General features: G+C 61.8%; 1 protein-coding gene across 6 annotated transcripts in view; it reads right to left on the reverse strand.

Moving 5' to 3' along the window:
* Positions 1-287: 287 nt before the first annotated feature.
* The window catches only part of PIP5K1C (phosphatidylinositol-4-phosphate 5-kinase type 1 gamma), a 71,314-nt gene continuing 50,223 nt past the window's right edge, over positions 288-21,378 (reverse strand). For 2 of the 6 annotated variants that reach the window (XM_054463724.2, XM_063658248.1), the window contains exons 9-19: positions 19,750-19,833; positions 18,404-18,452; positions 16,005-16,089; positions 14,117-14,281; positions 13,322-13,460; positions 12,968-13,000; positions 11,769-11,873; positions 8,954-9,086; positions 7,601-7,678; positions 3,565-3,648; positions 288-3,297 (exon numbers count right to left, since the gene is read on the reverse strand). In XM_054463724.2, the coding sequence (XP_054319699.2) occupies positions 3,295-3,297; positions 3,565-3,648; positions 7,601-7,678; positions 8,954-9,086; positions 11,769-11,873; positions 12,968-13,000; positions 13,322-13,460; positions 14,117-14,281; positions 16,005-16,089; positions 18,404-18,452; positions 19,750-19,833 (958 nt within the window). In that variant the 3' untranslated portion in view covers positions 288-3,294. The remainder of the gene's footprint in view (positions 3,298-3,564; positions 3,649-7,600; positions 7,679-8,953; positions 9,087-11,768; positions 11,874-12,967; positions 13,001-13,321; positions 13,461-14,116; positions 14,282-16,004; positions 16,090-18,403; positions 18,453-19,749; positions 19,834-21,378) is intronic. The other 4 variants (XM_063658246.1, XM_054463725.2, XM_054463727.2 and 1 more) reach the window with 4 other exon arrangements.

Below are 21,378 nucleotides of genomic sequence, written 5' to 3' on the forward strand. Positions count from 1 at the left end.
TGTCTCTACTAAAAACAAAAAATTAGCTGAGCATGGTGGCGGGCGCTTGTAGTCCCAGCTACTCAGGAGGCTGAGGCAGGAGAATGGTGTGAACCCAGGAGACGGAGCTTGCAGTGAGCCGAGATCGCGCCACTGCACTCCAGCCTTGGTGGAGAGCGAGACTCCATCTCTTAAAAAGAAGAAAACAAAACAAAACAAAAAAATCAGAAAACAAAAAACACAGAACAAAGTCACTCCTCAGACTCCCAACCAGACCTCCGGAACCCACAGAAAGGCAAACAGGCGGATGCTTATTACCCGATTTATTAGAGAGATCTCTAAAAAGACGGGGTGTGGAGGGGGTAGGTGGGCGAGGAACCTGGGATGCAAACCAGTGTTTGGGGCCAGGAGTGGCTGTATGGTTTCAGAGGCGCCCACCGCTCTGGATTTGAGGGACACAGCACCCTCGTCTCGACCACGAGGCGCAGCGCTTTGGATTGTCACGCACCAGACCACGGGGTGGAGGAATGGAGTGGCATCCCCGGGGGGAGTTAAGACACACAGGGTTTGCAGTTTCATTTTGTTTCAGAATCAGTTCGGCCATAAAAATAGGACTGGGGTGGGGACAGGCGGAGCGATTGAACCACCGGAGACGAGGAGAAGGTGGCAGGCGCCTCTCCTGGGGCGGGGACTGAGGGGCTGTGGAGACAGTACCATGGTGAAGGACCCCATGGCAATGGGAGTATTGCACTGAGCCAGGTTTCGGGGGAACGGGGACGTGTCGGGATGGCGTAGGGGGACAGAGCCTGGCAGGAGACACATGGAAGTTTCCGCCTTGTCAGTCTCAGAGCAAACGCCTTTTAGTCTTTACAGTACAGGAATTTGGACACTGTCCACGTTCTCAGTGGACGGCGGCCATCAGAGGTGACCCAGGAGGAGAAGTGGGCACTGGTCACCAAGGTATTTACAGACTTCTATCGTGGGGGACAGTGGGGTGGGTCTAGCGGCCTCCCTCGCGGGGGATCTGAGGGAGACCGAGTTCGCTAAATATTATAAATAGGTCTTGCTGTCCTCCTGCCCCCGCCCCTCGGCACAGTCAGTGGAGCACATCAGCCTCGGTTTACAGTTCTCTGAAAAGGAACCAAAAAACACGACCAACACCAAGTAAATCTCCAAAGGGGCCTTGGAGACAACACAAGAATGGAAATGAAATGGTATCCACAGAGGTTTGCACATTTCTCCTGCAAGGGAGCGTCGGCCGGGCACTGGTGTCCCGTGTCGCTCAGCGGAGGGAGGCTGCCCTGGACGCGGTGCTGCCCGCCCGGGGCCACACCTGCTGCTCCGAGTCAGCCCCGCAGGCTCTCCGCGTCTCTGGTGCCAGGGCTCTGGGCAGGGCGACTCGAGGGCTCCCTGGGAGGATCGGTGTGGCCTCTGGGGGTTGGGCCTTTGAGATGACGACAATGCCCCTGTCCCTGCTGGCCATCCAGGTCCCAGACACCCCTTCTGACCTTTGCCCCTGCCTCCCTGGGGGGTGCCTGCTGGGTGTCCTTCGGAGGGACAGGGCGGGGGCTGATGGGTGGATGCCCGGTGCCAGCAGATGAGCACCAGGCTGTGAACTGAGGCCAAGGTCACTTCCCGGGGCTGGACAGACCCTCTGAGCACACAGGGAGGACCCCACGTGGGCTTGTCCTGATGGGTGCTAGGAGCCACGTGGGTGGCCGGTTCCCGAGGAGGGTCGGACCCTCTCCTGGGCAGAGTGAGTGGAGGGGCTGCTCTCGTGGAGTGTGTGTCCTTGCTGGGGGCCTTGGGGATGGGGCCGGCTTCTCTACAGCAGGGGCCTTCCGGGCGCAGCGTGTGGGCTGTGCAGGAGGCCGATGGGACGTGAACAGCGGGTGGCGTGGCGTCGTACGGAGGTTGCAACAGACAAAACACAGAGCCCTGCCTAGCAGGTTCTCCAGCCGTCTCAGACCCCACACCAGGCTCTGCCAGGGCTGGAGAGGAATTCTTCCCAAAGGTGCAGCTTCCACTGCAGCTCCTCCCATCCTGGGCATGTATTGGGAGTGGGGGATCCCCACAGCCACCACCAATAAGCCCCTCTCAGGGGCCCTGGGGAAGGGCAGGGTGGGCGACTCTGCCGAGCTCTGGACTCTAACCAGCACCCTCTGAGCGCAGCGGGCCCAGAAAGCTGCCCCAGGGCAGTCTGGGCTGAGTCCCACCACTGGGAGCGCTGCCCTCTTGGAGGGTGATGAGCCGGAAACAAAGTCTTCTCTCCCCTCCTCGGAAACATCACATCACTTAAACAAGAAAGAGGCGGCGGACATCCACCCCAGTCCTGAAGGAGACTCCCGTGGAGCCGGGCCTGGCCCCCTAGGCCATGCCTCCAGGCGGAGGGGTCGGGGAGCCTGACCTTCCGCCCTGAGCTGGTCTCCTGTGGCCCAAGGCCTGGCCTCCCACTCTGTCCTGCCATGGAGAAAGTGTCTCCGTTGCCTGGGCCCTCCATGCCAGTTGCTGAGTGGCCCACATCGGAAGAGAAGGACAAGTCCCCAGCCCTGACCTCCGCCAGCGTGGCTGGAGGCCTGGGGGAGAGGAGGCCTGGCCCCCCAGCTGTGGTAGGTCTGGATTGGAGGCGCCAGAGGTTTTTGCTCGAGGGGCACCTGGGGGGTGGGTGTCGGGACCCACTGCGGCAGGAAGACAGCTGCTGAGTGGCCGCAGCACTTGGCAGGGCGAGGGCTGTCCCCACAGTCGATGTTCAGGCCAGATGTCCTGCACTGAGGCCCCCAAACCCAAGCTGAGGGCAGGAGGGTTCCCGCTTCCCATGTGGATGGAGGCAGAGCGGCTCGGGACCCCAGCTGTCCCCTCTGCAGGCCGATGGGGCCCCCGGGGCTCAGGTCCCCAGAGGCCACCAGGAACAGCCTGGCTTCCTCCTCAGGACACAGGCAGGCACAGCAGAGAACCAAAGAGTACAGTGGGCAGGGGCTCTTCTCCCTCTGGTTGGTTGGTTTGTGTCTTTTTTGTTCTTTTCCTAAAACAGCACACACGTGCTTCCGTCTCTGTGCCGAGTAAGGACTCAAATGCGACTTGCCGCTCGGGAGGGTGGGTCTCACAGGGGCAGGCTGCCGACGGGGGTGCCGGGGCCCTGGGAGGCTTGTCGGGGAGGGGCCCGGCCGTCGGCATCCGTGCAGGGGAAGGACGAGGTCCGGTGGGGCGGCGAGGCGGGCATCTCCCGAGCTCTGGGCCTCAGCAGGGTGGGCAGCGCCTTCAGGGGCAGCCGGAGCAGAAGTGGAGCTCGGCTCTGGGTCGGGGACTGCATAGAAATTACTGCAAGAGCAAGAGGACAGGTGAAGGTGGGCGGGGCGAGGACCCACCCCAGGCCCCCTGCCAGGGACTGGCTTCCTTGGGCCAACACAGGCCCTGAGACACTTACCCCATGGCCACCTCAGAGCCAGAGAGCCCAGGGTGGAGCTCTGGGCCACCTGTGCCCTCCCGCCCCAGGCCTCAGTCCCTGCCTATCCCAGTGGCTGGGGACCACGCTCAGTAGAACTCTGGAGCCCACGGGGCCGGCGGGTGCACCTGGGCCACACTTACTGTGTCGCTCTCGCCGTCGGAGGCCGGGGGGGCCTGGGCGCTATAGTGGAGCGGGGAGTACACCCAGCTCCTCTCATCGGTGGGCTGGCAGGTGGGCGCGCGTGCAGGAGGGCGCAGAAGAGCAGGGTGCGAGGAGGCGCAAGAGAGGCAGAGGGAGGAAGGAAGAGACAGGAGAACATAAAAGAGGCGAATCCCCCACAGAGGACGAGGGGTGGCTCAGCCCAGCTGCCCTCTCTGACCCAGTGGACTTGCTCCCAACCTGGACGGGCCTGGGGCCTTAGCTCAGCTTGGCGGGGGGGGTGCGGTGGGCGGCAGAAAGCGGTTAGTTCAGTCGAGGCGGGGCCTGAGATAGCAGGTGACAGAGCCGGCGGAAGCGGGTGGGGGTCGCGACCTGGAGCACCCAGTGTTCCTCCTCCTCCTCCACAGCCCCCAATCCCGCCTGTGCCACGGGCACCAGCGCACAGGCTCCTGGAAGCTCTCCCCGGGGTCCTGGGAGGTCGGGGTGCCGGACCTACTTCCCAACCCAGAAGCCTTTCGGGACCTGAATATATGGCTGCCCGTGGGCAGGGCCAGCCCCCTCTGCCGGCACAGACGTGCTAGGAGAGACTGAGGCTCGGACCACCCACCCTGCGAGAGCCAGGAGACACCTCCCTGAGCAGCGGGGCAGACTGAGGGCCAAGTTCAGGGTTAGGCACAGGCAGGGCCGTGTGCAGGGACACGGACAGCTCTTCCCAGCTGTGCCTGCGTGAGGGGTCCCAGGTCTGGGTGGGATCTGGGGAGGGAGGGAGGGAGGGAGCGTTCCTCCAACACCTCCGCCCCGCCTCCTGAGGAGCCCCCGCCCCCTCAAGCTCCCCCTGCTTCTCCTGCCCCCAGGCTGCTTCCTCAGGGCTCCAGCCTGGCCTCCCTGTCTTCCTTGTGTCCTCCTCTCTCTCGGGCCTCCGTCACCACCCCAGCCTTCAACGCCCCTCCCGGCACAAATGACTTGCGAATTTCCCCCAGGCCTGGCCTCGGCCTGAAGTGCCAGGTCTGAATACACACCTGCCTGGCCACGTCCACCTGGCAGCCCTCGGCCCCTAAACTTGTCACAGCCACAACCCAGTCCATCACCCCAAGACACACTGCTCGTCCTTCCAGTCAGGACAACGCTGCCCACCCGCTGCCCAGGCCAACCCATGCCTCTGCCAGCTCCCAGCTCCCCAGCCTGGGCCAGCAGGGGCTTCCCTTGTGCTCCAGGTGAGCCCAGACCTCATCTGCAGGAGAACTGCCTCTCCCTGCCTCGGGCCCTGCCTCCATGCTCCCTCTAAAGGGCCCACCTCTGTGCTCATTCCACCCTGCCCGATCCTACAGCTCCCACCAGACCCCTGTTCCCGGCCCCTGGGCACCGAGGGCAGCGCACTCCTGCCCTGAGAGGCCGCATCGCGTAGGACTGACTCCCGCACTGAGGGGCCGGGACCCCAGCACAGGCCTTGCCTGTTCCTCCAGGGTAGCAAATGCAGCCTGGAATCCCTGATGCGGGAATGGCAGGTCAGGTCCACCCAATGTCCCTTGAGAGCCCGGCATGGGGAGCCTGCGTGGGTGCTCAGTACTGATTTGGTGGCTGCACTGATGGCTCCCATGGGGACTTGAAAATGTGGGGCCAAAACAGGGTCCCCACCTAAGCCTTGAAAGAGCTGGCCCGCAGAGAGAAGGGTGGCAGCAGCTACCTCAGGGCCACTCTCTGGGAGGGGCATCCTGGGCGGCACCGCACACACACCTGGGCAGGGATGACAGTATCCTTCTGCTACAGCATTAGAAACGGGGATACAGGCCAGGTGCAGGAGCTCACGCCTGTCATCCCAGCACTTTGGGAGGCCAAGGCAGGTGGATCACTTGAGGTCAGGAGTTCAAGACCAGCCTGGCCAACATGGCAACCCCATCTCTACTAAAAATACAAAGATTAAGGCCGGGCATGGTGGCTCACGCCTGTAATCCCAGAACTTTGGGAGGCCGAGGCGGGCAGATACCTGAGGTCAGGAGTTCGAGACCAGCCTGGCCAACATGGTAAAACCCCATCTCTACTAAAAATACAAAAAATTATTGGGGCATGGTGGCAGGAGCCTGTAATCCCAGCAACTTGGGAGGCTGAGGCAGAAGAATCGCTTGAACCCAGGCCAGAGGTCGCAGTGAGCTGAGACTGAGCCACTGCATTCCAGCCTGGGTGACAGAATGAGACTACGTCTCGAAAAAAACAAACAAGGCTGGGCGCGGTGGCTTACACCTGTAATCCTAGCACTTTGGGATGCTGAGGCGGGCAGATCATGAGGTCAGATCGAGACCATCCTGGTGAACACGGTGAAACCCCGTATCTACTAAAAATACAAAAAAATTAGCCGGGTGTGATGGCGGGCGCCTGTAGTCCCAGCTACTCGGGAGGCTAAAGCAGGAGAATGGCGTGAACTCGGGAGGCGGAACTTGCAGTGAGCCGAGATTGTGCCACTGCACTCCAGCCTGGGCGACAGAGCGAGACTCTGTCTCAAAAAACAAACAAACAAAAAACTCAAAATTAGCCAGGCATGGTGGCAGGCGCCTGTAATCTCAGCTACTCAGGAGGCTGAGGCAGGATAATTGCTTGTACCTGGGAGGTGGAGGTTGCAGTGAGCTGAGATCATGCCATTGCACTCCAGCCTGCGCGACAGAGCAAGACTCCGTCTCAAAAAATGAAAAAAAAGGGCAGGACAGCTGGCTTCCTTGTCCTGCAGGAGTTGGGGGGACAGAGAGGGACACCCTCAGCCACCAGCTGGGCAGACAGGGGAAGTGGGGGGCAGTGGCAGCTGGGACCCAGAACCGGGTGACCCCAAGAAGACCAGAACCAAGGGCACAGGCTCTTCAGCACTCAGGCCTTGGGGTGCTTTCAGCAGCTACCCTGCCTCCCCTCTGGCCCCCATACTTCTGCTTCTGCTGCCGAGACCACCCTCCCCACGCCGGCCCCTTCAAGTCAGGTGTTTTTCAAAGTCCAAGCACCCGCTTCCGTAGGCGGCCTCTGCGAACTGCTCCCTGCCTATGGTGGGGTGGCCGGCAGGGCTGCCGGGTCTCTCCAGTGCTCCCCCTCCCAGCAGGCCCCTCTGGGCAGCTCCCGGACGATCTCCGGGGCACAGCTTCGTGCTGGCTGCTTCCCGCTGGCTCCGTGGGACGGAGCTGCCTGGAGCAGCTGGGGAAGTGGGCTCCACCTCTTGGGGTCACTCCACAGTGCCTGGCACACAGCGGTGCTCAGAGAGGTTTGCTGATGGGCGGGGAGTCGCAGTGGCCTCGGCGGGGGCTTTGTCTCGAGGAGACACTCCTGCTTTGGGTCTGCGCCCCGTTCTGGCTGTGTGGCACTGGGCAGGTCTCTTAGCCTCTCTGGGCCCCTTGCTTATTGGTCATAATGACAACAGCAGGCCCTGAGGATCTCACGGCTACGTGGGGCCCATGTGGCGTCCCAGGGGGACCTCCTTGAGAGCTTGGGGATCTGGATTTTGACTAAACCGTGTGGTCTCCCAGGCCCCCAGGGGAGCCAAGGCCTCAGCGCCTCCATCTGTGAGGTGGGTGTGGAGAGACCATCTCCTCCCCGGCTCCATGGCCCTGCAGCCCCTCTGCTGACCTGTGCAACCTCCCCTGTGCAGCCAGCGGGGCCAGGGGGCAGCCAGGTCTGCACGAGTGAGAAGCGTCCACCCAAGACACCCTGACACGGGAGGGCTGGGTCCAGGGGCAGAGAGGGGCTGGCTGGGGTCCGGCCGGGGTCCGAGGCAGACCCTGGGCCTCAGCTGTGCACCTGGTGATGGTGCCGCCCTATGGAGCGCTTGGTTCGACGTGGGACCGAATGACATTCCCAGTGACGCACGCAGCCCAGCGCCTGGTCTGGGGCCAGCGTGGCTGACCTCAACCGCAGCCGTGATTTCCCCAAAGCCCTTCTGGAAAACAACGGATGTCAGACACTGAGCTTCCGGCCGGGGACCTGCGGCTCCCTGCTGCCTGAGGGGCACCGCCCCTTCTCCCCAGGGTAGCCGGCTTGGTCACTTACAGTCCCTGAGGCGCTCAGCGTCACGGCCCGCAGTCGGCGATGGCGGGGAGAGTAAATCCAGTACCTCCCATCCGTGAACTGGACGGGGCGGGCCGGGCGAGCCGGAGGAGGAAGGAAAACAGAGGACAGCGGATGAGGCAGCCACCCCTGTGGTCGGGTGGGAGAGGCAGAGGGAGGTGGTGGGGAGCAGGTGGGGATAGCTGACGGCCAAGCAGAAGGTGGGGGGTGCCGGGGCAGGGGCAGGGGCAGGACCGAGGACCCTTCTCCCTTCTCTGCTGCCCACCCGGCAGGGCATCAGGACACAGACACACAGCACGACATGGCCCCCGGGCCCCCCATACCATCCGGAGACCAGGACACGCACAAACCAGTCCCGGGAAAAGGGGTGACGACGTGGGGTGGGGGGGGCACAGGCACGTGGCCCGTCCCTCCCTTCTCCAGGGCCAGGTGGGGGCATGGGGACCCCAGAGGCGCCACTGGAGACAGAGCAGGGGAGTTAGTTATGAAGCAGCCAGGAGGTGCCCCCAAAACAGGCCCTAAGGCCTGGTGCCCATGCCCAGCCCGCCTTCCCAGGGGGTGCAAGGTGAGAACAAACCATCTGGGAAGTGGGCTGCAGCCTCCAGCCCTCCCTGTGACCTGGGGCTGCCTGACCCGAGTGGGACCACCGGGGAGTGGAGACGCTGCCTGGACATCCCAGGCCTCACTGGCTGCCTGGCAACCACCTCACCCAGACCCTGCCAAGGGGGAGCAGGGATCTCAGGTCCCCAGGGCCGGGCAGACCCAGCCCTGCCCAGTAGCAGCCACGAGTCCCCAGCCCACGGCGTGGGAGCATGAAGCCCTCCTGCCACTGCCCGGTCCCCTGGCCCTCCTCAAGGATGAGCCCACCTGGCCACGCCCACGGCAACAGGGAGAAGGTCCTGCCGCCACAGCCCTGTCTGGACGTCTAGGCTGTCAAGGACACCAGACCTCAGCCTGTGCCGGGGCCTCCCGAGGGGCCAAGAGTCTGAGGACTCCGGACGACTTCCAGGGAGATGGGTGGCACAGAAGGTGCCGTGGGCATAAGGCCGGGAAGGGGGACAGGGGCAGCTCTGGGGCCTCAGAAAGGCCTGGTTTAGAGGAGCTTCCCACCCCGTGGGGTTAGACCAGGAAGAGAAGGTGGGTGTGAACGTGGCTGGTGGGTGCATGTGGGCGTGTCGTGAGAGTGCTGGCTGGTGAGAGAGCATGTGGGTGGGTCGACAGGGCACACTCACATGCCTGTGTACGGGTGTGTGTATGTGGTGTGCACACGGTGGAGCGTGTGTGACAGAGAGTCCGGATGACAAGCCGGCAGCAGGAGGAGCCCGGGGCACTTACAAAGTAGATGTCGGTGGCGGGCGCGTCCTCCTCGTCCGAGGCCTGGCTGGCAGGTGCGCCCTCCTCGTCTGAGGCCTGGCTGGCAGTTTCTGCTTCAACAGCGGCAGAGGCACCGGCCGGGGAAGCCTCCACCCTGGGGACAGGGGTAGACAGAGGGTCTTGACCCTCAGCCCCCACACGGAGACTCCCCGCGCCCCCACTCAGGACCCAGGCAGGGGCTTCACATGGTCATCACTGAGACGAAAACCCAGGCAGCTGACCACAGGCCACGCGCTCCTGCGCTGCCATTTAACGCAAATCAGAACAAACCTCCCCAAGAAGCCCCCCATGCTGGCCCCAGGAGTGACCTGCCAGCCCACTGACAGCTCGGCCCTGCCACTCCCAGCTCAGACACACACCTGTGGGCAGGTGCTGGCCTCACCCTCACCAGCTGTGCCACCCTGGGAGGGCCTGTTCGTCCTCTGAGCCTCAGTTTCCTCATCTGTCAAGTGGGGAGAGATGGCACCTAGCCACTGGGATCAGAGCTGCTTCCTTCTTTTATTGATTTGTTTTCTTCAGACAGGCTCTGGCTCCATCAGCCAGGCTGGCGTGCATGGTGTAATCACGGCTCACTGCAGCCTCCACCTCCTGGGCTCAAGCGATCCTCCAACCTTGGTCTCCCAAGTAGCTGAGACTATAGGTGTGCACTGCTACACCCAACTAATTTTTTTTTTTTTTTTTAGAGATGGGGTCTCACTATGTTGCCCAGGCTGGTCTCCAACTCATGGGGTCAAGCGATCCTCCTGCCTCAGCCTCCTTTAGTTAGGAGGGATCACAGACGGAAGCCTCTGAGCCTAGCCTCTTTTTCCTTTTCACTGAGCACTTACTACATGCCAGGGCTGGCTCCCGTGATTAACCCACTGAGTCTATCATGGGGGATGGAGAGGGTGCGGCTACTGCCCCTGTGTTGCATTTGTGGAAACGGAGGCACAGAGAGGAGGTGAGGAACGGCCTTGGCCTTGGCTATGGCCACACGGTGCATAGTGTTCATCCCAGGAATGAGGCTAAACATGCCCTCCTGCCACGTCGGAGGTTCAGTTCCTTTTAGCAAAGCCTGAAATTTCATGGTGCAAAGTTTGGCAATGGCAAGGAGTCGACAGTGGCAGGAGCACTGGGTGGAAGATAAACCCCCAGGGCTTTAGTTTTGGGTCTGCACTGCTGTGAGTGCTAAAAAAGCTCTCTTGGAACAAAAATAAAAAAGCATCTCAGCAAAAATCATTAGAAAGGCAAGAAGAATTTGGTAACAATGCAAGCATGGGATTATACACACCAGACAAACGACAAAAAAGTAAAAACATACAGGGGCCGCCACGGGGCTCACGCCTGTCATTCTAGCACTGTGGGAGGCCGAGGCGGGAGGATCACCTGAGGTCAGGAGTTCGAGACCAGCCTGGTCAACATGGTGAAACCCCATCTCTACTAAAAATACAAAAAAATTAGCCAGGCGTGGTGGTGCACGCCTGTAATCCCAGCTACTCGGGAGGCTGAGGCAGGAGAATCACTTGAACCCAGGAGGTGGAGGTTGCAGTGAGCCGAAATCGTGCCACTGCACTCCAGCCTGGGCAACGGAACGAGATTCTGTCTCAAAGAAAATAATAATAACAGCAGCTGACACCATATCCCCAAAAGGGCCAGAACTATTGTGTCCTGTGTTTTTAAAAAAACAGATATTTCTTTTAAGCCTCTTGCTTCAAAACGAAACTCAATAAAATTAATCCCAGTACTTTGGAAGGCCAAGGTGGGCAGATCACTTGAGGTCAGGAGTTTTTTTTTTTTTTTTTTGAGGTGGAGTCTTGCTCTGTCGCCCAGGATGGAGTGCGGTGGCGCCATCTCAGCTCACTGCAAACTCCGCCTCCCGGGTTCACGCCGTTCTCCTGCCTCAGCCTCCTAAGTAGCTGGGACGACAGGCATCCACCACCACGCCTGGCTAAGTTTTACTGTTTTTTAGTAGAGATGGGGTTTCACCGTGTTAGCCAGGATGGTCTCGATCTCCTGACCTCGTGATCCGCCCTCCTCGGCCTCTCAAAGTGCTGGGATTACAGGCGTGAGCCACCGTGCCCGGCCAAGGTCAGGAGTTTGAGACCAGCCTGCCCAGCTGGCTGATGGGAGAAACCCCGTCTTTACTGAAAACACACAAAAAAATTAGCCATGTGTGGTGGTGGGTGCCTATAGTCCCAACTACTCAGGAGGCTGAGGCAGGAGAATCACTTGGACCCGGGAGACGGAGGCTGCCGTGAGCCGAGATTGAGCCACTGGTCTCCAGCCTGGGCAACAGAGCAATATTGTCTCACAAAAAAAATTAAAAAAATAAATAAATAAAATAAAATAAATAAATACTAAAAAGGTAAAAAAAAAAAATTGTTAAACACTTGGAAGTTCAGAGATGCTCTTACACAACCCTTAGCCCAGGGTCTCTTGCCTGGGCCCTGTGGACACTGGAACCAGGTCCTTCTCTGGGGTGGGGCCATCCCGAGCACTGCAGGCTGATGCTGAGCAGCATCCCTGGCCTCCACCCACTCCATGCCAGGAGCACCCCCCAGTTCTAACAGCCACAAACGTCCCCAGGCATTGCCCAGTGTCCCCTGGAGGCCAGGATCACCCCGGCTAGTTGAGAACCACTCCCTTCAATCAAAAAATAAACTTACAGGAAAATCCACCATCTGTGAATACAACCCAGTAACAAAAAACTGCTTCATGACGAAACCTCGGGGTGCTCTTAGCTCCTCCGGGCCCACAGCAGGTGGGCACCCCAACCTCCCCCCGAGGCCATGCTCACCCTGTGTCCTCCTCTTTGGGGACCACGATCTCCACGCTGCACGCAGACTCCACCTGCACTGTAATCTGCTGCAGATCCTCTTCCGCGGGTGGCTCCTCCTGCGGCCTGCAGGCAATGGAAGGTTGTGCCTCAGTTTCCCTCCTCGCTTTCCCCCATCCTACCCCCAGGAGTGCCCAGTGAACTCCAGGGCCAGTCCCAGAGGGGACTTGGGAGCCTCCTGATTGGGCCTGTTCTTTCTGGCTGTCACCCCCAGCCCAGGGACTGTCCACCTGGGTCCCTTGGTGACTATGGTGCCGGCAGGGCCTGGGATGTAGCAGGCTCTGTGGACGTTATGAGTGAACGGCAGCCCCGGCCAGCTTGGGTGCCACAGACCCTGCCTACCCCCCAGGCAGTGCCTGCACCTGGCAGCCGAGGCCCTGACACAGGTGACTCCGTGTCCCGGCAGCCAGGCCGGGCCATGTAGTCTCTCCAAATGGCACGCTAGACCGAGGGGAGGGTCACATCCCACCCAGGGCACCAAGGGGTTTCTTTCATCAGGCGGCAGTGATTAAAACATGGTTAAGGAAAGCAACACCTCGCCACTGCCCCGGTGTTCACAAGAGCGAGACCCCGGGAACCTTGCAAATGTCCCCAAGGGCTGGGCACTTAAAGCCAGGTGCAGTCCATGGGATGGAAGGACAGCGCACAGGCGTGTCAGGAACGGTGTGCACCCGCCCCTGAGATCCCTGTCAGTCAAGTGACAACAGCAAGGTGTGGGCAGCGTGCACGGGTGTGCCCATTTGTGTCAAAATAAAAGGGAACCACAAGCCTGGTGCACATCTGCTGTGTTCCCAGAAAGTATCTTCCAAGAGACAAAACCCACAGTCCCAGTGGTTGCTCTGGGGGAGGAGATGGGCCACGGGCAGGAATGGGGTGCATTTCACGATGTTCCCTCTTGTATCTTGTTTTAAGTTAAAAAAAGCTTAATAGAAGAAGAAATAAGGAAGGATCCACAGGCCAGAGCTGCCCTGGCTCTAGCTGTAAGAAAAACAAAGTGGCTGGAAGATAGTGTGTGGTGCTAGGGCCGAGTGTTGGAATCTTAAATCTGTCCCCAGGAGAGAACGGGCAGAGAGCAGAGGGGCTGGGGGGCTGGAAAGGGAGCTGGGAGCTGTGCAGGGGGAGCTGGTGAGACCCAGGGAGGGAAGGGGGTTGGGTCTCACCTGCCATCCTGTCCGGAGGACTGTGTGCGCCGCCTGTAGAGACACAGCAAACAGGTGACACCCAGAAAGAGGATGGCCCGCCTGCTCAGTCTACCTGCCCTGCCTAGCGCCTGCCTACCTGTGCATATGCCCCTCCCTCCTACACATTGATGCCCCGTCCTTCTGTACATACGATGCTCCACCCACATGCACACCGGATGCCCCGCCCCCACGCACACCGGATGCCCCGCCCCCACGCACACCGGATGCCCCGCCCCCACGCACAGCGGATGCCCCGCCCCCACGCACAGCGGATGCCCCGCCCCCACACACAGCGGATGCCCCGCCCCCACACACAGCGGATGCCTCGCCCACCTGTACCGCGGCTGCTCCGACGTCTCCGAGGGGGACCGCTCAGGAATGGAGAGGGATGTGGATGACAGAGTCGTGGCAATGGAGGCTGTAGTGGCTTCTTCAAAAGAAGGTGGCGTGCAGGGCAAGAGGTCCGGCCGGACTGCGGGGAGAGGACTGTGGGCACCTTGCGGAGCCTCCGGGCCCCCAAACACACAGTCGATTCTCCCTGAGGCTTGGCTCACCCTGGGAGCCCACAGCCCAGTGCCCGCCCACCTCCCAGACACTCCCACCTCCCCACACGGCAGGGAAGGACGACGTTCCCCTCACACAAAGGCTTCTGACCGCTCTCAAAATAGAATCCAGACAGCCCAGAGGGCCCTGTGCCGCCTGGCCCGTCCCCTCTCCACCCTCCCTCCCCGCTGTCTTCCCCTCCCCGCTGCTTGGCCACACGGATTCCTTGTTCCCCCAGCAGGTGTAGTCCTGCCCCAGGGCCCTTGCACGGCTATGTCCCTTCCTTCATTCCCTAGCCTGGGGGCTGCATGCCTTCGATGGCATCCTGGTGCGCCTCAGATGACAGTGACCGTGAGAGAAGGCGGGAGCTGTCACCACCGCGCCTGGTGGAGCCTTCACTCAGCTCCCCCTGGGCTCTTCCCTGGGGCCGTCCCAGCAGCCCCCACTCCCTGGGCAGGCGGCTCTGCAGATCCGGAGGGGGCGGCTGAGCGATGGGCACTCAGGATGAGGCGGCGCCCCACCCACTGGGCTGCTGCTGGCACCCCCCGTAGCGCCCACAAGCGCACTCTGCCCTCCGCCCCTCACCTTCGTCCTCCAGCGTGGGGTAGCTGCGGGCCCCCCGCAGGTCGTACTGGGCCTCGTCCCGCTCGCTGGGGATCTGGCTGGCCGAGAAGGCAGCGGTGGGCCCCAGGGGTTTCACAGCCAGCAAGGCTCCGCCGCGCCCCTTCTTGGAGGGCGAGGACTTCAGGGCTGCAGGGAAGGGTGGGGGTTGGCGCTTGCGGTTGCTGGGGGCTCATAGCAAAGCCCAGACAGGGCCGCTGCCCACATATACCCCCCCGTCCCTGTGGCCCACCAGGCCCCTACCGGTCCCTGAGGCCAGGAAGCACCACAGCCTCTTGGTGGAAAACCGGGGTCTGCCTAGGGAGGGACTGCGAGCCCGAGTTCCCTGTCCTGCCCACCCGACTGTCTCTAGGAGACACACTGGGACCTGGCACAGTGCCTGCCCCTCCCGGGATCCTGCAGACCGGTGACTCCCATCTAATGAGCTGGCCAGGGATGCCTGCAGGCTTCAACCCCTTCTATGTGCAGCCCAGCCCGGGCAGAGCCCCCATTTTCAGACGGACACTGACAGCCTTGGGGAGCACCAGATGTTGTGGTTAGAGAAGCCAGTGGCTCAGCATGTAGGGCCTGAGCGCAGATCCAGGCTCGCCCGTTGGCTGTGTGGCTCGGTCTCTCTGGGCCCTGGGGGCCGACCTTAGCGGTGGGGTGAGGTGGCGCGGGTGATGTCCCGCACAGGGCCGGGCCTGTCCTCAGTGCTGTGTGAGCTCTGCCTCTTCACCAAGCTCTTGTGACCTCTACCCCCAGAATGACCCACACAGCTCCTGGTAAACAGTAGGTGCTCAGTTTGCCTTGTGCAGCTTCCTACAGTCACCAAAGGCTGGCAAACAGCCCTCGATGACTGGGAATGATCCTGTGGCATCAGTCCCAGAGAGTGGGGTGTGGGGACAGGCTCAACGGCTGGCTCTCTGGAGACAGATCCTGACACGTGGGGTCTGCCAATTCGCACGGTGTTGATGAGAGGGGGTCCCTGACCTCGAGGCCGGGAGCGAGTGTGCAGGCCGGGAAGAGCAGCCTGACTGCAAGCGCTGGGCACTGGCGTGCCTGTCCCTGCCGCCTCCCTGCAACCCCCGTGGGTGCGGACCTGCGGATCATTCGTGCCCACCCCAGACACTTCCCAAGCACCTCTGTGGGCCAGGCCTGTGCAGGATGCTGGGGAGCCCGGGAGCCTTCTGGTGGGGAGGGTGGCTGAGAAACAGACCCCAGGGGGGAATCCATCTGGCAGCAGGTGGGCCATGGGCTGAGGTCTGCGCAGGAGCCTGGAACCCTGAATCTGCCTCCAGATGCTACAGTGGCCCATGAGGGGAAGCTGAGCCCTGAGAGATGGGGACCTCCCCCGGGCACCCTGTGGGTGAACCCCGAGTCCCCACCTTCCCCACCATTGTTTGCCCTGGGACCTTCCCGACCATACCCTGCTGGGCCAGCCTCCCAGGTTCCCCTGCCCGGGATGCGATTCCTTGGCGATGGTGATGCTGTGGACAGCCCCACACACTGTAAGCTGCCTGCTGGGTCAGGCCCACCCATCCCATATATAAACACTGTACTCTCACAGTGCTGTGCCAATGGGGAAACCAAGGCACAGAGGGAGGTGCCTGCTCAAGGCCACATGGGCGGGACGAGGCCAGGCTAGGATTCAGGCTCTGGCGGTGGCTCCAGACTTGTGCTCTACTGCTGTGCGGAGCAAATGTCCTGACTACCCTACCTCTGGATGAGGCCCGGTCTGAGGGGGGCACAGGGGCTCTGAGTTTACTGCCCTGCCAGGGGGCTCTCGGCCTCCCCCAGAGCCCCTCCCGCCCCGTGGCACTCTGGGCCTTCTCCAGGGTCCCTCCCGCCCTGCGGGGCTCAGGTGGCTTACAGGAGTTCTTCCGAAAGACCGTGTTGCTCATGAACTTGAAAAAGCGCTCGGCATAGAAGCTGGGGCGGTGGACGGATACCGTGTCCTGGAAGAGAGTTGGGGGGGGTTCCCGGGGGGCAGAGGGTGCATCAACCAACAGCTGGGGACAGCCCCGGACAGACGCTGTATGTGTGTGGGGGGCACCTTCCGTGTGAAAAGGCTCGAGATGGGTCCATGGCACCGAGGCTTCCTGGGAGGGACGCATGGAACAGGGAACAGTGGCTCCCTCTGGGGAGGGAGACTGGGTGCCAGGGAATGGGTAGAGGCTTTTCCACTAGAGACCTGTTAGCATTTTTGACTTTTTAACCCAGCTGAATAAAGTATTCCGGCCAGGCGCAGTGGCCCACATGGACTTGCAGGGGAGGTTGAGGCAGGATGGCCTGGCTGGGGCCCTGCTGGGATGTGACCCTCGGCCTCCCAGAATGCAACCTCCTTTCCCAGCCTCCTTGGGTGAGGAGTGGCCACGTACCAGGACTGTGAACGACTCCCCCGCAGGCTGCAGTGGGAGGTGGTGCCTGGCCACTCTGGGCCAGGGGACAAGGACAACCCCAGGGACGTGGGGCAGCAGCACAGGACACCCTGGCCAGCCTCGTCAGAGCCGAGACAGTGCTCCTATCTGCCCTGGGCAGCAAGTTCCGGGCCTTGGCAAGGTTTAAGACATCCCCAGAGGCCTCTGCCAGCCGCCATCCTGACCCACTCAAGGCTTATTCTGGAAGCTCCTGCCTGGACCTTCTACACGCTCTTTTGAAAAATGGGGGTGCCTGTTGGGATCTTGGGTTCTACAGGCTGTGGTCACACAGACGTTAGTCCTCAGTGCCTGGCCCCAGGAGGTAGTCTGCGTTTGTGGAGTGACAGATGGGAGGAAGGCTGGGACGACAGACAGGAGGACAGAGGGAGGAAGGATGGGAGGAGGGGTGCAGGCACTCACAGAGGGAGGAGGGATGGGAGGAGGATGCAGGCGCTCACAAAGGGAGGAGGGATGGGAGGAGGGTGCAGGCGCTCACAGGGAGGAAGGATGGGAGGAGGGTGCAGGCGCTCAGAGAGAGAGGAGAGATGGGAGGAGGGTGCAGGTGCTCACAGAGGGAGGGGGGATGGGAGGAGGGTGCAGGCGCTCACAGAGGGAGGAAGGATGGGAGGAGGGTGCAGGCGCTCAGAGAGGGAGGAAGGATGGGAGGAGGGTGCAGGCGCTCACAGAGGGAGGAAGGATGGGAGGAGGGTGCAGGCGCTCAGAGAGAGAGGAGAGATGGGAGGAGGGTGCAGGTGCTCACAGAGGGAGGGGGGATGGGAGGAGGGTGCAGGCGCTCACAGAGGGAGGAAGGATGGGAGGAGGGTGCAGGCGCTCAGAGAGGGAGGAAGGATGGGAGGAGGGTGCAGGCGCTCACAGAGGGAGGAAGGATGGGAGGAGGGTGCAGGCGCTCACAGAGGGAGGAAGGATGGGAGGAGGGTGCAGGCGCTCAGAGAGGGAGGAAGGATGGGAGGAGGGTGCAGGCGCTCAAGAGAGGGAGGAAGGATGGGAGGAAGGTGCAGGCGCTCAGAGAGGGAGGAAGGATGGGAGGAGGGTGCAGGCGCTCAGAGAGGGAGGAAGGATGGGAGGAGGGTGCAGGCGCTCACAGAGGGAGGGGGATGGGAGGAGGGTGCAGGTGCTCACAGAGGGAGGGGGATGGGAGGAGGGTGCAGGCGCTCACAGGAGGAGGTGGGATGGGAGGAGGGATGGGAGGAGGGTGCAGACGCTCACAGAGGGAGGGGGATGGGAGGAGGGTGCAGGCGCTCACAGAGGGAGGGGGATGGGAGGAGGGTGCAGGTGCTCACAGGAGGAGGTGGGATGGGAAGAGGGATGGGAGGAGGGTGCAGGCGCTCACAGAGGGAGGAGGGAAAGGAGGAGGGTGCAGGCGCTCACAGAGGGAGGGGGGATGGGAGGAGGGTGCAGGCGCTCACAGAGGGAGGAGGGATGGGAGGAGGGTGCAGGCGCTCACAGAGGGAGGGGGGATGGGAGGAGGGTGCAGGCGCTCACAGAGGGAGGGGGGATGGGAGGAGGGTGCAGGCGCTCACAGAGGGAGGGGGGATGGGAGGAGGGTGCAGGCGCTCACAGAGGGAGGGGGGATGGGAGGAGGCTGCAGGCGCTCACAGAGGGAGGGATAGGAAGAGGGTGCAGGCGCTCAGGAGGAGATGGGATGGGAGGAGGGATGGGAGGAGGGTGCAGGCGCTCACAGAGGGAGGAGGGATGGGAGGAGGGTGCAGGCGCTCACAGAGGGAGGAGGGATGGGAAGAGGGTGCAGGTGCTTACAGAGGGAGGAGGGATGGGAGGAGGGTGCAGGCGCTCACAGGAGGAGGTGGGATGGGAGGAGGGTACAGGTGCTCACCCCATCGTGGACGAGGGCCTTCCAGGTGTGCTCCAGTTTCTTGATGAACCTGTGGAGAGAGCACCGGAGTGGCAGCTGACATCAGCCAAGCCCATGCCAGGCCGTCTCACTCAGGGGCCACTGTGCACCCCCCAGGACACTGGGCCATGGCCTCGAGCAGTCGTGGCTGTCAAAACTCAGGGTGGCAGGTGCTCCCGGCAGGAAGTGGGTGGAGGCTCTCTGCTCAGTACCCTGCAGGGCCCAGGATGGCCCCACCCCAGAGAACCATCTGGTCCCAATGTGCATAGTACCGAGGGGGTGACTGTTTTTAAACATTCTAGAGCCCCAGCTGAGCACGGTGGCTCATACCTGTAATCCCAGCACTTTGGGAGGCCGAGGCAGGCAGATCACATGAGATCAGGAGTTCAAGACCAGCCTGGCCAACATGGTGAAAACCCCATCTCTACTAAAAATACAAAAATTAGCCGGGCGTGGTGGCGCGTGCCAGTAATCCCAGCTACTGGGGAGGCTGGGGCAGGAGAATAGGGTCGACTCAGAAGGCAGAGGTTGCAGTGAGCCAAGATCGCACCACTGCTCTTCGGCCTGAGTGACAGAGCGAGACTTTGTCTCAAAACAAACAAATGAAAAACCAAAAAACAAATATTCGAGCCCCAAAGTGAGGCCTCAAACCCACTCCTTGGATTTTCTTTTTTCTTTTTTTTTTTGAGACAGGGTCTTGCTCTGTCACCCAGCCGGGAGTGAAGCGCGGCCATCATAGCTCACTGCTGCAGCCCTGAACTCCTGGGCCCGAGGAATCCTCCTGCCTCGGCCTCCTGAGTAGCTGGGACTGCAGGAGCACCATGACGCTCAGCTAATTTTTTGATATTTTGTAGAGATGGGGTCTTGCTATGTTGCCCAGGCTGGTCTCAAACTCCTAGGCTCAAGCAATCCTCCTGCCTCGGCCTCCCACAGTGCTAGATTACAGGTGTGGACCACTATGCCCAACTCACTCTGGATTTTCAAGGCGACCAAACACCTTCCCTTTAGGGATCAAGAACGGGCAGCCAAGCAAGAGCTTCCCAGGTTGAGGAAGCCCCGAGAGCTGCTGGTGCGGCTGTTTCCACAGGCAAGCACCTCTGTGCATGGGTGTCCTGGGGGCACCCACCCACCTGTGGGACTGCAGACCCGGGCACCCACCTGTGGGACTGCAGACCCAGGCACCCACCTGTGGGGCCGCAGACCCGGGGCGTCCACCTGTGGGACCGCAGACCCGGGCACCCACCTGTGGGGCCGCAGACCCGGGGCGTCCACCTGTGGGACCGCAGACCCGGGCACCCACCTGTGGGACCGCAGACCCGGGCACCCACCTGTAGGACTGCAGGATGTCAATGATGCCAATGTGCAGCAGCAGCCGCTCCCCGCGGCCGTTCACCGCGGGGATCCCGCCCATCCTGGGGAGAGAGGCCGAGGGTACCATCAGCATCCCGTAGAGCTGGGACTCGGGGCAGGCAGGGCTGGGGACTCCATCTGCTCCTGTGGGTGGCAACTTGGCCAAGCTCTCGGAGTGGGGCCTGGCACCCGGGAATCTCCGTCCTGACATCCCTCCATCACCCCCAGCCTCAAACCCAGGCCCAGGCACTGCTGCGGAGTCCCAGCTAGGAGGCCCGGGCACATACCCCCTACACACACGTGCGCATGGACACACACATGCACACACACGTACGTGCACACACACGCACACCGCATGCCCAGGTAGGGCCACGGGGTCTCAGGTACAGCCTGGGGAGTTGTCCCCCGGCACCATGCCCACGCGTCCCCTGCCCAGCGCGGTTAGTGAGGCCACACGTGCAGCAGCCATCCTGAAACCACCAGGACCCAGACCCGCTGGGCCGGGGCCCTGCACGCTCCACTCACGCCACAGGCTGGTGCGCTCACCTGCTCCCCCGCCAGGCCAGCGAAGACCCTACAAACGCCAGAATGGTCTGAGGGGGAGCTGTGCCTGGCCTTGGCTCCCGCACTCCCTGCAGCTACACCCTGGTTGGGGCCCCAGCTCCTCCTCTGCCATCCATGGGAAATACCACCACCGCTGCAAACCAAAGCCCAGCTGGTGGCCTAGTGCCAGCCAGTGCCAGCCAGCACCGTCCCTGGGGCCAGGCCAGGTGGAACTTGGCTCCACACCTTCGTGGCTGCACTGGGGAAGGCTGCCCCGCAACCTAGGAGCCTATTTCCTCAGCTGGAAATGGGGGAAGCCCACCTCCCTCCTCCAAGGCCGCTGTGAAGACTGAACAGGTACCAAAGTGAAGGCTCAGGCCTGCCCCCACTGTCAGGGTGCTGCTGTGACCAGGGCACAATCTCAGCACTGCTATACGACACCTGTCCATCCCACACCCGGGGCCATGTCTGGGGACATCTGTGGTTGTCATAACTGGGGGGTGCTCCTGGCCCGGAGTGGGTGGAGGCCCGGGACACTGCTCAGTACTCCGCAGTGCCCAGGACAGCCCCATCCCAGAGAATGACCCAGCCCTCACATCCAGTGTCCCAGGAGAGCTCTGTGAGTATCTCCCCAACCAAACCCCAAGCCCTATGAGGGCAGGACCTGCCTGGTCCCTCTGCCCCTGGCGTCCAGCAGACATGACTGTAGGCCACTGAGATGTGGCCTCCTCTCTCCACCACCGTTCCCATCTTCTGTGGCAGCCACTTTTTTTTTCTTTTTTGGACAGAGTTTAGCTCTTGTTGCCCAGGCTGGAGTGCAATAGCTCAATCTCAGCTCACTGCAACCTCCACCTCCTGGGTTCAAGCAATTCTCCTGCCTCAGCCTCCCAAGTAGCTGGGATTACAGGCGTGCACCACCACGCCCAGCTAATATTTTGTATTAAGTAGAGACGGGGTTTCACCATGTTGGCCAGGCTGGTCTGCAACTCCTGACCTCAGGTGATACACCTGCCTCAGCCTCCCAAAGTGCTGGGATTACAGGCGTGAGCCACTGCGCCCAACAT

This window comes from Pongo pygmaeus, chromosome 20 (assembly GCF_028885625.2).
Source record: "Pongo pygmaeus isolate AG05252 chromosome 20, NHGRI_mPonPyg2-v2.0_pri, whole genome shotgun sequence".
NCBI lineage: Eukaryota > Metazoa > Chordata > Mammalia > Primates > Hominidae > Pongo > Pongo pygmaeus.